Genomic DNA, 14,078 nt, shown 5'->3' on the forward strand with positions numbered 1-14,078 from the left:
CTGTCACACTGTCCTCCAAACACAATAAAATAGGGGTTGTTTCTTCTTTCTTTAAAGGTAACACATGTAAAAATACAAAAGAAAAATTTAAAAATAGTAGAAGATCAAAAATATAAATAATCCTCCTTGTCGCTGTAAACATTTGGAGTTAACCCTTTGTATATTTACACAAATACACATAGACACACATGGCTAAAATAAGGACACAGGTAACTCTCCTACCTACAAATGGAGAGTTCTAAAGAACAGTTTGTATGCACAGCTTGTAAAAGTCTAAAGGAATTGCAGAACAGATTATCGCACTAGCTCTATCTTCATTCACTCATTCGTTGATTCACTAGCTCTATCTTTATTCACTCATTCATTGATTCACTCATTCATTCATCCATTTAACAAATGTCAGAGTACTTATATGTACAGGGCACTATTTTGTGCCCCAGTAGGGGCATTTCCCTGGTGAAGGCAGCTAAGCTCCTTGCTCTCATGCTGCTTACCTCCCAGAGTACTCTGCATTTTGTGAGTGAGGTGCTTTCTGTGTTCTTTGTCTTTGTATCTGTGGAACTGTTATCGGTGGAGGTTCTTGACTGCGAATTGTCCAGGTTCTTGGCATTTTGAACAAGGAATTGGACAAAATGCACAAAGAAAGCAATGAAAGAATGAAGCAACAAAAGCACAGATTTACTGAAATGAAAGTACACTCCACAGAGTGGGAGCGGGTTCCAGCAAGCAGCTCAGGAGTGCTGGTTACAGAATTTTCTGGCATTTAAATACCCTCTAGAAGTTTCCCATTGGTTACTTGGTTACACCCTATGTAAATGAAGGAGTGGCTAGTGACCAGTCTGATTGATTGTGGGAGGGGACCAATACTTTCAATTTGTCATCTACCATATGGTGCAAAGGGGTAGTCTCTGATCCTTTCGTTACTTGGGTGTGGGGAGTGAGGGTTTCCTTTTGATTCAGTTCTACGAAGTCAGTGTGAATTGGCCTTAGGTGCCCTGCCTCAAGGCCATGTTTACTTGCCTCAGAACTTTAAAAGTGGAAACTCATCATAAGTAGAGGAAAGTACACACACACACACACACACACACACACACACACACACACGCATACACATATAGATGAATATATATTGTATGTATGTGTATGTATATATGTATATTTGCCAAAATGGAATTGAGCTGTCCAGTTCTTTGGTACCCTGTTAAACTATTTTCCTTTCTCAGTTATCTGTGATCTTTTCAATAATGTTGAATATTTTTATATTTTTAATGGCTGAATACTGTCTGTTCTATGACTGGTCCATGTTGTATTTAACCAAATTCTTATGAACATTTAGATTGTTTCAATTTTCTATTATGTTAAATAACACTGTGATGGATTTCCTTGCTTTAAATATTTTAAAATATTTGTGGTTGGCCGGGTGTGGTGGCTCACACCTGTAATCCCAACACTTTGGGAGGCCGAGGTGGGCAGATCATCTGAGGTCAGGAGTTCAAGACCAGCCTGGCCAACCATGGCGAAACCCTGTCTTTACTAAAAATACAAAAATTAGCCAGGTGTGGTGGTGGGCAGCTGTAATTCCAGCTACTCAGGAGACTGAGGCAAGATAATCGCTTGAACCTGGGAGGTAAAAGTTGCAATGAGCCAAGATCACGCCACTGTACTACAGCCTGGGTGACAGAGCAAGACTTTGTTGCAAAAGAAAAACACACACAGACACACATTTGTCATATTTATCTTTGTGTGTATATACATATTCGTCGTTATTTCATCAGGATAAAGTCCTAAAAGTGTTTACTAGTTCCAAAGTTTGGGAAAATAGTAGGGCTTTTGAAACATAGTGCCAAACAACTACTATAAATAGATACACTCCTTGGCAGCAGTTTTCCTTTATCCCAGGAGTAAAGAAAAATATAATAGTTTAAATGTTTTTTTAAAGCTAATATTAAGTCTCAAAACTTTTAGGATTGAATAATCAAAACCCAGGAAAAAGAAATCTCGTAGATTGTATTTTGTTGTTTCATTAATCCCTGATTAATGACTTTTTACCATGTGACACTGTTTTATTATGACCCTTATTCATGTTATTTTTCATTTCCTTTTACTCACACAATTAATTTTGAACAGCTCTGGAACAATTACTTCCATTTGGCAGTAGCATTTCTCACCCACGAGTCCCTTCAGCTTGAAACCTTCTCACAAGCCAAGCGCACCAAAATTCTTAAAAAGTAAGTGTCCGTTTAAAGTTAAGATCGGGAAGGGGCTTCTTCAGTTTATATTGAGAGCAGTATTTTAGGTATCACAGAAATTATTATTTAGTGACTATCCATGTTGTTAGTGAGGTAGGCCTTAAACTAATTACTTAATAGACGTCATATTCCCCAGGTTCACCTCTCTTTTCTTATGGCCCAACCATCTTCCCATCAGTCATCTCAAGCTTTTTATCAAATATGTACCTGGAGAGGGACCTCAGCTTTCAGCATGTCCCTCCCCAAGAACAGCTGCGCCTCTGCTTGCAGCTTCCCCAAATTGCAGGCATAGTACCTCCTCGCTCATAGTGCTTCGCAAACCACACTCCAGCACGGTGGCTCTACCTCCCTGTCGTTTCAGCAGAGAAAGTCAGAACTCAAACATTGCAGAAAAATGCCCTCGAGATTCCTGGCCTGGAATTCAAAATGGAATTATGTGCAGGAGTGATAAGAGATTTAGAGAAACGTTTCGTTTCATTGAGAGACAGAAAACCCAAAGGCCATGTTGTTAAAAAATAACTTGAGAAATGTATTACTTGAAGACTTTGAAATTTTAGTTCTGTTTCCCTTATTGAGATCTCTGTGATACCTAGGAGAATTATTTAGTCTCTTCTACCTCTGGTTCCTCCCTCAAAACCTGCCAAAAACTGCAAAGTATTTTTTGCTCCCAAGAACCAATTTGTATCCCTTTGTGGGCGGTATCAGTCCCATTGAGAGTGCGTGATGTAGAGCCTTCCAATGTGAATACTTTGAAGAACACACTGGAATGGATGTGTATTCCCCAAATATAAGTCTGTAAAGTATGTAAGTATTGAGTCTGCCTGTTAGACTTCAGGCACATTACTGGATAATCATACTTTGTTCATCTTCCTTTTCATCAGTGTTTGCCGTGTTTTGTTTGTCTGTGTCTGTGTCTCACTCTTCTCCCTGAAGTGCGTTTGTTAATCTCATCTTCTCAGTTATTTTTCAGCATTTTCATTTGGCTTTTTATGCTGTCAGGGTCCCCTGGCCTCTGTGTTCCCCATTCCCTTTGGGTGCTCATTTAGGTATGAACCTCATTTCTTAAGGCTGGGCCTTAAGAGTGACCAAGAGGTACACAGACTGTTTTTACTTTCCTTCTTATCGTGTTTATGCGATTCGTTTCCACTGCAAATCCTCCTTCTGGTTTATGATCTTCTTCCTAGATATGGGGACATGAGAAAGGAAATCGGCTTTAGAATCCGGGACATGTGGTATAACCTGGGTGAGTGTCTAGCCTTGAACAGCCCTGATCACAACCTCTGAGTGATAAGCATCCCATGATGAATTCTTTTCTTATTTTAATCCAGATAACCCTGAGATGTATTTGTCTTTGTGTCTGAAAGTGAAAGTTGATTTGTAGGTTTCATTGACAATGAACTGCCTCTTACTCTGGCATCCACATGTTATCAGAATATAGTATTGAGTCGCTTACTTCTGAATTGAGTTGATTTTCCCACATAAACCTTTTCTTTTCTTATGGGCCCTGTGGAGGAAGATTGTAACACTTTCCTTTCAGTGAAATAATTTTTTAATATCTTCATTCACTTTCATTTCAGGTCCCCACAAAATCAAATTCATCCCATCCATGGTGGGTCCCATTCTGGAGGTCACTCTGACCCCTGAAGTAGAGCTCCGGAAAGCCACAATCCCCATTTTCTTTGATATGATGCAGTGTGAGTTCAATTTCAGTGGAAATGGCAATTTCCATATGGTAAGAAGTGGTAGACCCTGTAGTATTAGTAAATGCACATAGAGTCAACTCATAACTCATTTCTTTCTATGTAGAGAAGCAGTAACCTAAATAGTGCAAGTCCACGTTGATCTGAAAATTCACTTTACATTTCATTTTGTAAAGCAATTAGAGATCGAGTCAGATAATACATCTCAGAGCCTAGAAGAGATCTTTTTGCTACATGTCTTTCCTAAGGCAACACCCTGTCTCTGGATAATTTAAAAACCTTAACTTCATGCATTTTGATCCTGGCTGTTTCAGTATAGCCCAGAGAGTAATGTAGTGAATTGAATTTAAAAACCTGTCTAATATAGTACAACTGAAAGCAGTGCAGTGGATTAAGTTCTAATCCATTACTCTATAGCTCTGAGAACATGGTTTTCCTGATGTCTTCTCCATGCCTCTGTTTTCTTATCTACAATGTGTATTAATATTGAAAGGACCTTTTAGCGGCTGTGAACCTCTGCAAAAGCAATCTCACTGCAGAGACTTGAACATGAAACTAAGATAAAATAGAAAAACGAGGATTATTTTTATTTTTGTTTTTAGTTTTTTAGACGGAGTCTCGCTCTGTTGCCAGGCTGGAGTGCAGTGGCGCGATCTCAGCTCACTGCAACCTCCGCCTCCCGGGTTCAAGCAATTCTCCTGCCTCAGCCTCCCGAGTAGCTGAGATTACAGGCACACGCCACCACGCTCAACTAATTTTTTGTATTTTTAGTAGAGATGAGGTTTCACCATGTTGGCCAGGATGATCTCAATCTTTTGACTTCGTGATCTGCCCTCCTCGGCCTCCCAAAGTGCTGGGATGATAGGCGTGAGCCACTGCACCCAGCCTGAGAATTATTATTCTATTTTTACATGCATAGTTGTAACAGAATGCAATGTTTTGGATAATAATAATTATTTTTTTAATCAAATGTGATGCAGAGGACAAGATAACATGAGACTACGTTAGAACATTTTGATAGGGTCTTGGTGCACAATTTATGTGTGACCCTCTGTGATGCTCCCTATCTGTGTTGGAAACAGTTCACAACTTAATGAATGGGTTGACCAAGTCTGGAAAGGTTGGCCATGTTGTCTTCTATGGATGCAATGTTTTCCTGTGAAACTCTGCCTTTGCTTTCAGTTTGAGAATGAGCTGATCACAAAGCTGGACCAGGAGGTAGAAGGGGGCAGAGGAGACGAACAATACAAGATCCTTCTGGAAAAACTGTGAGTATTTCGGGGACAAAATCTTAAGTCAGTGGTGTCATTTAGTAACAGAGAAAAACAGGGGTGCTGTTGCACCGATAGTCTCAGAGTCGCCGGGGCCACCCCGACTGCGGTCTTCGGTATGGTTATGGGTGTGTACTGTCCATGGCTGACATCTTTATCTGGTGGGAGTCAAATGTCGGTGTTTTCTGGCCAGCCTGGCCCTAGAGAACACAGCAGATGGAAGCGAGGAGGAGGTCCACAGAGTGGTGGCATTTTGCCCAGTGTTTGCATTTTTAAACTTTAACAAAAGTCTTAGCACCTCTGATTATAACTGCAAAGCAACAATGTAAAGGAAGAAATATTTCAAGGTCTGCTGTATATGTCACAAATACCTTATGCCCCGTAAAGGACATAAAACCAAAGCAGTGCTATCTCCAGCCAGACTGGTCTTTGCCCTGCCCTGTCATCCACCGCATTCCACACATCTATACCTCTATTTGGGCTCCCATTATCCCCACTGTCCCCTCTTGCCCCACACCACACTCACCTATAACCCTCTTGCCCTCGTCATCCTCCTTGGCACCTGTGGAGTCATGAAGACTGGGAAAGTGATTAAAAACACTTAGGTGCTGGCCTCAGTGAGAGACTGAGCTTCAAACCCTGTTTTGCCACATATTAAGAGTTTGGCCTTAGTCCAGTGATTCTGCTTATCCAACACCTCATTTTTCTCCCCCTCTCCAAGAATAGCATCTATTTTTTTTAATATTATTTTGAGGATTACAGGAGATGATGGGCTAACATAGCATCTGTTGCAGAGTTCATGCCTAATAAATATTGGCTGCTCTAGTGTTCATGGTTGTTATTATTACAGTTTGTTTTGTATGTGTGTGGTTTTTTTTTCTTTTTTTTTTTTTTTTGAGATGAAATCTTGCTCTGTCGCCCAGATTAGAGTGCAGTGGTACAATCGTGGCTCACTGCAACCTCTGCCTCTGGGTTCAAGTGATTCTCTTGCTTCAGCCTCCCAGGTAGCTGGGATTCCAGGCACCCACCACTGTGCCCAGCAAATTCTTGTATTTTTAGTAGAGACGGGGTTTCACTATCTTTGCCAGGCTGGTCTTGAACTCCTGACCTCGTGATCCACCCACCTTGGCCTTCCAAAGTGCCAAGGGATTACAGGCATGAGCCACCACGCCTGGCCTGTGTTTGTTTGTTTGTAAGAGATAGGGTCTCTCTCTGTTGTCCAGGCTGGAGTGCAGTGGTGCCATGATAGCTCACCAAAGCCTTGAACTCCTGGGCTCAAGCAATTCTCCCACCTCAGACTCCCAAGTACTAGGACTATAGGCATGTGTTGCCATGCCTTGCTGTTTCCTATTTTTATTTGTGTAAAAAAGGAGTCTTGCTTTGTTGCCGAGGCTGGCCTCAAAATCTTGCTTTAAGTGATCCTCCCACTTCAGCCTCCCTAGTAGCTAGGACTATAGGCATGTACCACCATGCCCAGCTGGTTATTTTTATTTTTGTAGAGATGGAGTCTTGCTGTGTTGCCTAGGTTGGTCTTGAACTCTTGGCCTCAAGTGATGTTCCCGCCTCGGCTTCTCAGTGTGCTGGGATTACAGGCATGAGGCACCCCGTCTGGCCTACTGTTATTATTTACAGGCCTACCCTTCATTCAGGTGGTAGCTACTCTAGACCATTGCTTTCTCATGTCCCCTGAACTTTTCTGATGTTGACCAACTGCGTCTCCAACTGAGTGCTTGCCTTAGTCACTACATTGCTCACCTGTTTGTGGATGAAGGTCTGTGTTTAAGGACAGGACTCCCAAATGTTTTTGTTTTTGAAGATTCCTTAAGGAACTAGCTCTCTGAATACTTAGCGATGGAAATGAATTGATGAATAGTCTGTATTTTAAAGGACTAGAAGTCTTTCTTCTTTTGTTTTTAATGGTGATAAGAACTTCTGTTGATCTTTTTATCCTGTTTCCATTAAGTCTCTCCATTTGAGCTTCAAACCTCCCAGTTTATATCTTTTGCAATTCTGATGTTATGTGGAATTAAATGGTTATGCACATATACACACACAATATTTACACATGATACGCTACTATTTTTAATCCTACAGCTGATTATTTTTACATAAGGATCTTCCCTTGTTTTCTTCATTCTTCCTAGATCACTAACTCAGAAAAAATACAGATACATAGGGCTCCAGTGCCAAAGAATAACCTTAAATCTGGACTAATGTTTTGGACCCATTTCTTTCTCTTTCCCTCTCCCTCTTGTCCCAGATTTTCTTTTAGTTACCTAATCTAATAAGCCCCAGAATTTGGCTCTATGTGCATCCAAAGGGACAGGATTTAGACTGAAAGTTTAGCCTCAGTTTGCTTCTTTATCACTCTGCATTTTTATCTGAAGCTAACACTTTAGAGCCATGTTTCAACGTTTCAGGAGATGTGCTAGGTTCCTCTAGGCTGGACATCCCATCCAAGACATTCCAGAATGTTCGAAGGACGCCCTTAGTGCCGGGCCTCAGGGAGAATAGAGACAGGAAGAAAATGGTCTCATATAGCTTGATTCGAGTCCTCAGAGAGTACACATAAGCCTTTTGAGCAAGGGTTTGTTGACTGAATAAAACACAAACACAAAAGACGTTGTAAGAAGGACATTGTGGGTTGGGATTCTAAGTGATGGTGGGACTTGAGCTGAGTCCTAAAGAAAACTGGAACTCGAGTCAACAGAGAAGCGCAGCATAAGAGAAGGTTCCAGGATAGGAAGGTGTTGCCCGAGGTGTGTGTTGGCGTAACTGTGTCACTTCATACCTAAGGCTGACATTCTGTGTCATCAAATCCTGCCCCAACTGCTGCTGAGACCCTGGTCAGAGCAACTGGAATGACAGTGTGGGACCTGGGCTTTTGTCTCTCCCTCCACCCCTCCAGGCTCCTAGAACATTGCCGGAAACACAAATACCTCTCCGGCTCTGGGGAGGTCTTCGCCCTCCTGGTCAGCAGCCTCTTAGAGAACCTGCTGGACTATAGAACCATCGTCATGCAGGATGAGAGCAAGGAGAACCGCATGAGTTGCACCGTGAATGTGCTGGTACATGACATGTCCCTGGGATGTCGGGAGGGCACTGCCAGGACGCCCCTGCACCCCACAGCTCAGCTCTAGGTAGATCTCACAAACACAGAGGCGCCCTGGGGTACCTTATAGAGCCGGTTCTTCCTGAGTCTAATCAGAATGGCTGGCTCAGCTCACAGGTATCAGCAGCCACAGACCCTGAGGATAAATTTGGTGTGTTTTTTGTTTGTTTTCATTTTGATTTCAATAGGTTTGGGGGTACAGGTGGTCTCTGGTTACATGGTTAAGTTCTTTAGTGGTGATTTCTGAGATTTTACAGCACCTGTCACCCAAGCACTATACCCAAAATGTAGTCTTTTATTCCTCACCCCCCTGTAACCTTCCTCACTGAGTTCCCAAAGTCCATTATGTCATTCTTGTGACTTTGCTTCCTGAGGATAAATATCCCCTTTTCTTATGGGGATATTTGTTAAAGGGAGACAGTGAACTCTTTGGAAAAGTGAAACTGTGGGAAAGTGACAATAGTGGTTTGGCTATTTTTGTGGCCAGCTCATCAATAGCTCTTGATTTATGTTGGGATTTTGTGATCCTCTTTTTTTTTTTCTGGCAGAATTTTTATAAAGAAAAGAAGAGAGAGGACATATACATACGGTAAGCTGAAGGAAACACCTTGCTTCTGCTATTGATTTCATGGCTTTGTGATTGATTTCTTCAGTAAACAAATACCATGCCCAACACCATGTTTGCTGCTTTGAGAGACCCCTTAAAGTACATGATACGCTTCATTCACCCTGAACAGATAAACTCTTTAGACAGATACATGAGTAAGTACGACCAGAAGGAGTGCATAAGTGAGGTCATGTCAGGGCTCAGGGGAGAGATACACAACTTCTCTCTGCCTGGGTGGGCAGGAGAGGCTATACAGGGAGAGACTGTGTAGGGAGAGGCTATACAGGGAGAGGCAGGAAAACCTGCCAAAGAGTCCTAGCCTCAAGTCTGCAAATCCCTGAACATAAAACAAACTTGTACATAACCAATATGCGTGTTTTTGGGGAGAGATTCCATAGCTTTCATTAGCTTCCCAAAGGGGTCTAAGATCTAAAATTTAAAAACATTAAGCATCACTGCCTTAAAGAAAGAGGAGAGGCCGGGCACGGTGGCTTATGCTTGTAATCTCAGCACTTTGGAAGGCTGGGATCACAAGGTCAGGAGTTCGAGACCAGCCTGACCAATATGGTGAAACCCCGTCTCTACTAAAAATACAAAAATTGGCCGGGCATGGTGTTTGGCACCTGTAATCCCAGCTACTTGGGAGACTGAGGCAGGATAATCGCTTGAACCCAGGAAGCAGAGGTTGCAGTGAGCCAAAATCACTCCACTGCACTCCAGCCTGGGAGACAAAGCTAGACTCTATCTCAAAAAAAAAAAAAAAAGAGAAAGAGGAGAAACTCTGTCTAGTTTAGATGGAGCTGGAAAAACATGAAAGCAGGAGACTGCACAGTGTATTAAAGAAATGGGGAGGAACCAACTCCTTGGCTCAAGAGGAAGGAAATGCTTCTGTACAGTAATGGGGAAGGGGGTCAGGCAGGCAAGCAGGCTGGGATCTGGTTATGGAATGAGCTGAACACTAGATCAACTCTCGAGCCTGGGCAACATGCCGAAACCCTGTCTCTATAAAACATATGAAAATTAGCCAGGCTTGGTGGCACATGCCTGTGGTCCCAGCTACTCAGGAGGTGAGGTGGGAGGATTACTTGAGCCCTGGAGCTCAAGGCTGCAGTGAGCTATGATCATACCGCTGCACACGCCAGCCTGGGCGACACAGCAAGACCCTGTCTCCAAACAAAACCAAACAAAACAAAACAAAAAACTCTTGAGTGACAAAAGGCTTCCTTTCTCCCCTTCTTGCCAGATATCTGTACAAGCTTCGAGATTTGCACCGAGACTGTGAAAACTACACGGAAGCTGCCTACACGCTTCTCTTGCACGCTGAGCTTCTGCAGGTGAATGGCTGAGAGCCTGTTTCAACGGGGTGGAGTACAGTGTCCTTTCAGACTAAATTCTATACCTTTCAGGAGTTTAATGGGAAAAAACCTTATTCCAGGGATATCCTTTTATACAAGTTGGTTTTTTTTTAATTCTTTTTAAATAGGCACAGCTAGTTTGTAGATCAAGTATGGGAAAATTCAAGTTATCTTTTATTTAAAAATCCTTGGAAAGCAGACCATGACTTAGGAAACTTTGGTAATTGACACTCTAATTAAAAATAAAACACACATTGATGAATACATTAAAAATGTGTAAAATGCAGAAAACTGCAGAAAGATGAGTTGTAAGTGAATATAATACCATAGAAATACTCTACTATTTATATTCTTTCCCTAAATAGATTTATGTTGTGGCTTGGCTATAAATACATCTATATGTTATGGACCTCAAGTAATTATTTCTGGCCCTGATCACTTCCTCTAACTTTGGATTGACGTATAAACTTTGACTGGCTAATACGCAGCTCAGACTGAACAAACCAGTAACAGGAACCTTGATTTCTCACTCTGCTCCTCCCCAGCCCATCCTACCGCACCTCATTACCATGTTACTAATAACATTCCCATCTATTTAGTTGCTCAGGCAACCTCATAGTCATCTTTGATTTCTCTCTTTTACTCACTACTCCCACGTTCTCCACAAGCAAGAGATGTGTCCCCTCTGTTCAGAACATGCCCCTAACCTATCCACTTGTCTTTTTCTTTCTTTTTTTTTCTTAAGAGATGAGTTCTCCCTATGTTGCCCTGTCTGGTCTTGAACTCCTGGGCTCAAGCACTCATCCCACTTCAGCCTCCCAGGGTTCTAGGCTTACAAGTGTGGGCCACAACACTGGCCAATCCACTTTTCTTCATCTCCCTGGATACCACCTTGGTCCATCCCATCAGCATGTCACACCTTTAGGACTTCAGCAGCCTCCTGTTGGATCTCTCTGCCTCCAGTCTTGTTCCCAGCTATTCATATTCTTTTACAGTTAATTTTTTATTTTATACTAAAGTAATATACACGCATTGTCCTAAGATACAAGTTAAAAACAGGAATCCTATGCTTCACCACTTCCCAAAGGAAATTCACAATTCATATTTAAGTGGATAATTGGCCAGGCATAGTGGCTCACACCTGTAATCCCCACACTTTGGGAGGCTGAGGCCAGCAGATCACTTGAGGTCAGGAGTTCAAGACCAGCCTGGCTAACATGGTGAAACCCATGTCTACTAAAAAATACAAAAAATTAGCAGGACATGGTGGCACATGCCTGTAGTCCCAGCTACTCAGGAGACTGAGGCAGGAGAATTGCTTAAACCTGCGAGGTGGAGGTTTGCAGTGAGCTGAGATGGTGCCACTGTACTCCAGCCGGGGTGGTAGAGCAAGACTCTGTCTCCAAAAAAAAAAGCTTATTGTATATAGATTAGAAGGTGAAGCTGTTCACTGTGGGTTTTGCCATTGCACGATCAGAAAGAAATCCCCAGTGTCTGCAACTGTAGGTCTTTTCATTTGGGCAATTCAGAAACTGTCCTATTCTGGTGTAAGGTATGAGTTATAAATGTAGCTTTTTCCCCTTAGCATGCTATTAAATAGAGATGCTGTTTGTTAAGTATAGGTCACATTTTGCTTATTGGTATAAGATCCCATCTTTATTACTAAATTCTTATTTTAGCGGGGAGGGAATCTCTTTCTAGATTGTATATGCTTTTACATGGGTCTCTGTCTATTCATGTACCAGTACCACACTGTATTAATTATGAGTTCTGGATAGTATGTTTTATTACCTGGTAGTTACTCTTGGTTGCTCTTCTTTTTCAGAGTTTTCCTACCTATTCCTTTTTGTTTATTTTTCCATATGGACTTTGGAAACATGAAATTTAAAAATTAATTTAGTGAGAATTTACATGTTTATGAAATAGAGTGTTCTTATCCAAAAGCATGGTATGACTTTCCATTTGTTCGAGTCTGCTTTTGTGCCCTTCAATGGCGTGTGAAAGTTTTCTGCATATAAGTCTTGCGTATTCCTTGTAATGTTCACTCTTAGAAATGTTATCTTTTTGGACTTATTTTTGTTTGGTTCTGTTCTTGTATTATCTTCTGTATATTTAGTTTCCATGTATCTGAAGTCTCTTTTATTCCAAGTATATTAATGTTTTCCCTGCTGCGTAACTTAATTCTCTTATTGCGTGTAGCAGTTTGTTAGTCAACAGCCTTGCCTTATGAGGAATACAACCATAATGTTTGCAAATTGTGATAGTTTTACCTCTTTCTATTCATTTTTATACTCCTAATTTGTTTCTTTTAACTGACTTTATTAATCATGGCCCGATACAGCGATAGTCATGCTGGTTAGCGACCTTCTCTTTATTGCTGATTTTGTGGGGGGATGTCTGCGAGTGTTCATTCATTTGGCATGATACTTGTTTTGGAGCTGGCATGTGTCTATGTGTGTGTGTGTGTGTAACTTTTGAGTTTAATACATAAGCTAAAATACAGTGTCAATGAGTCATATGTGCAATACCGTCTTGGTTGTGAGGGGCTGAATATTTGTTGTATTAACTGTGTGTTGCTTTCCTTCCTTTTCAGTGGTCTGACAAGCCCTGTGTGCCTCATTTGCTTCAGAGGGACAGTTACTATGTTTATACTCAGCAAGAGCTTAAAGAGAAGCTGTATCAAGAAATCATATCATATTTTGACAAAGGCAAAGTGAGTATTGGATTGTTTTTGTACTGGGGGAATGAGGAAATGACTGCAGTATCGCAGTGCAATTCTGATACTCACTGCTTAGAGTTATCACCGACTACACAGGTTCAGGGTACAGTCTCCAGCGAGACTGCCCCCGCTTCAGATGCCATCTGCAAGTTTTTAGGGGTCCCCAGTCTCTTCACAGTTCTGGGCCACTGGCTACAAATTTGGGGGGCTCCCACTACCCCCTCAGGCTTCATAGTCTACTAGAACAACCAACAGAACACAGTAAAGTGTTATATTTAACGATTCCAGCTTCATCAAGAAGGATGTAAACTGGGGCCAGCCAAATGAAGGGATCCATAGGTAACAGCCTGGGAGAGTCCCAAGCACGGGGCTTCTGTGTCTTCCCCCGTGAAGTTGGGGCACCTTCCCAGCAAATCAGTGTGTTCCTCAATCAGGAAGCTCACCCGAACAATGGGTCCACAGAGTTTTCATTGCAGTTTCTTTTTTTTTTTTTTTTTTTTTTTTGGTAAATATGGAGTCCCACCGGTTGCCCAGGCTGGTCTAGAACCTGGAACTCCTGGGCTCCAGTGATCCTCCTGCCTTGGTCTTCCAGAGTGCCAAGGTTACAGGCATGAGCCGCTATAGGGTTTCATGATACAGACATAATTGATTGAATCTTTAACTACATGATGAACTTGATCTTTAGCCTTCCTTTTGTCCTTGGAGGTCAGGCTGATACCACGTGCCTCACAGCCCTAACCTTCTAGTCATGTGGTTGGTATTTCTGGCATGGTAGCCCCCATCCTGAGACTAGGAGGCCACCATGAGTCACCTCATTAGCACAGATTTGGGTGTGATCCTGGGATGGTGGCACCAGGAATAACAAAGACTTTTATTACTTGAGAAATTCTGAGGGTTTAGGAGGCACCTCACTGGAACTCAGGACCAAGACCAGATACATTATTTAATATACAACAATAAAAAACAACTACTGTTTATTCTCTCTTTGCGTATCCTTGAATTCTGAGATTTCAGAGGGGGACAAATTTTGCAAACAATGACTTTAAAAGATTGAATTTTGAAGTG

General features: G+C 41.9%; 1 protein-coding gene across 2 annotated transcripts in view; it reads left to right on the forward strand.

Moving 5' to 3' along the window:
• DOCK5 (dedicator of cytokinesis 5) overlaps window positions 1-14,078 on the forward strand; it is a 219,379-nt gene that overhangs the window by 171,185 nt on the left and 34,116 nt on the right. For both annotated transcript variants that reach the window (XM_064368698.1, XM_064368699.1), the window contains exons 31-38: window positions 2,128-2,228; window positions 3,434-3,492; window positions 3,827-3,981; window positions 5,132-5,217; window positions 8,129-8,288; window positions 8,881-8,921; window positions 10,183-10,273; window positions 12,888-13,007. In XM_064368698.1, coding sequence (XP_064224768.1) covers window positions 2,128-2,228; window positions 3,434-3,492; window positions 3,827-3,981; window positions 5,132-5,217; window positions 8,129-8,288; window positions 8,881-8,921; window positions 10,183-10,273; window positions 12,888-13,007 — 813 coding nt within the window. The remainder of the gene's footprint in view (window positions 1-2,127; window positions 2,229-3,433; window positions 3,493-3,826; window positions 3,982-5,131; window positions 5,218-8,128; window positions 8,289-8,880; window positions 8,922-10,182; window positions 10,274-12,887; window positions 13,008-14,078) is intronic.

The sequence above is a fragment of the Aotus nancymaae genome, unplaced genomic scaffold, assembly GCF_030222135.1.
Source record: "Aotus nancymaae isolate 86718 unplaced genomic scaffold, 86718_ANA_hifiasm-v0.15.2.pri h1tg000079l, whole genome shotgun sequence".
In the NCBI taxonomy this organism is placed as follows: domain Eukaryota; kingdom Metazoa; phylum Chordata; class Mammalia; order Primates; family Aotidae; genus Aotus; species Aotus nancymaae.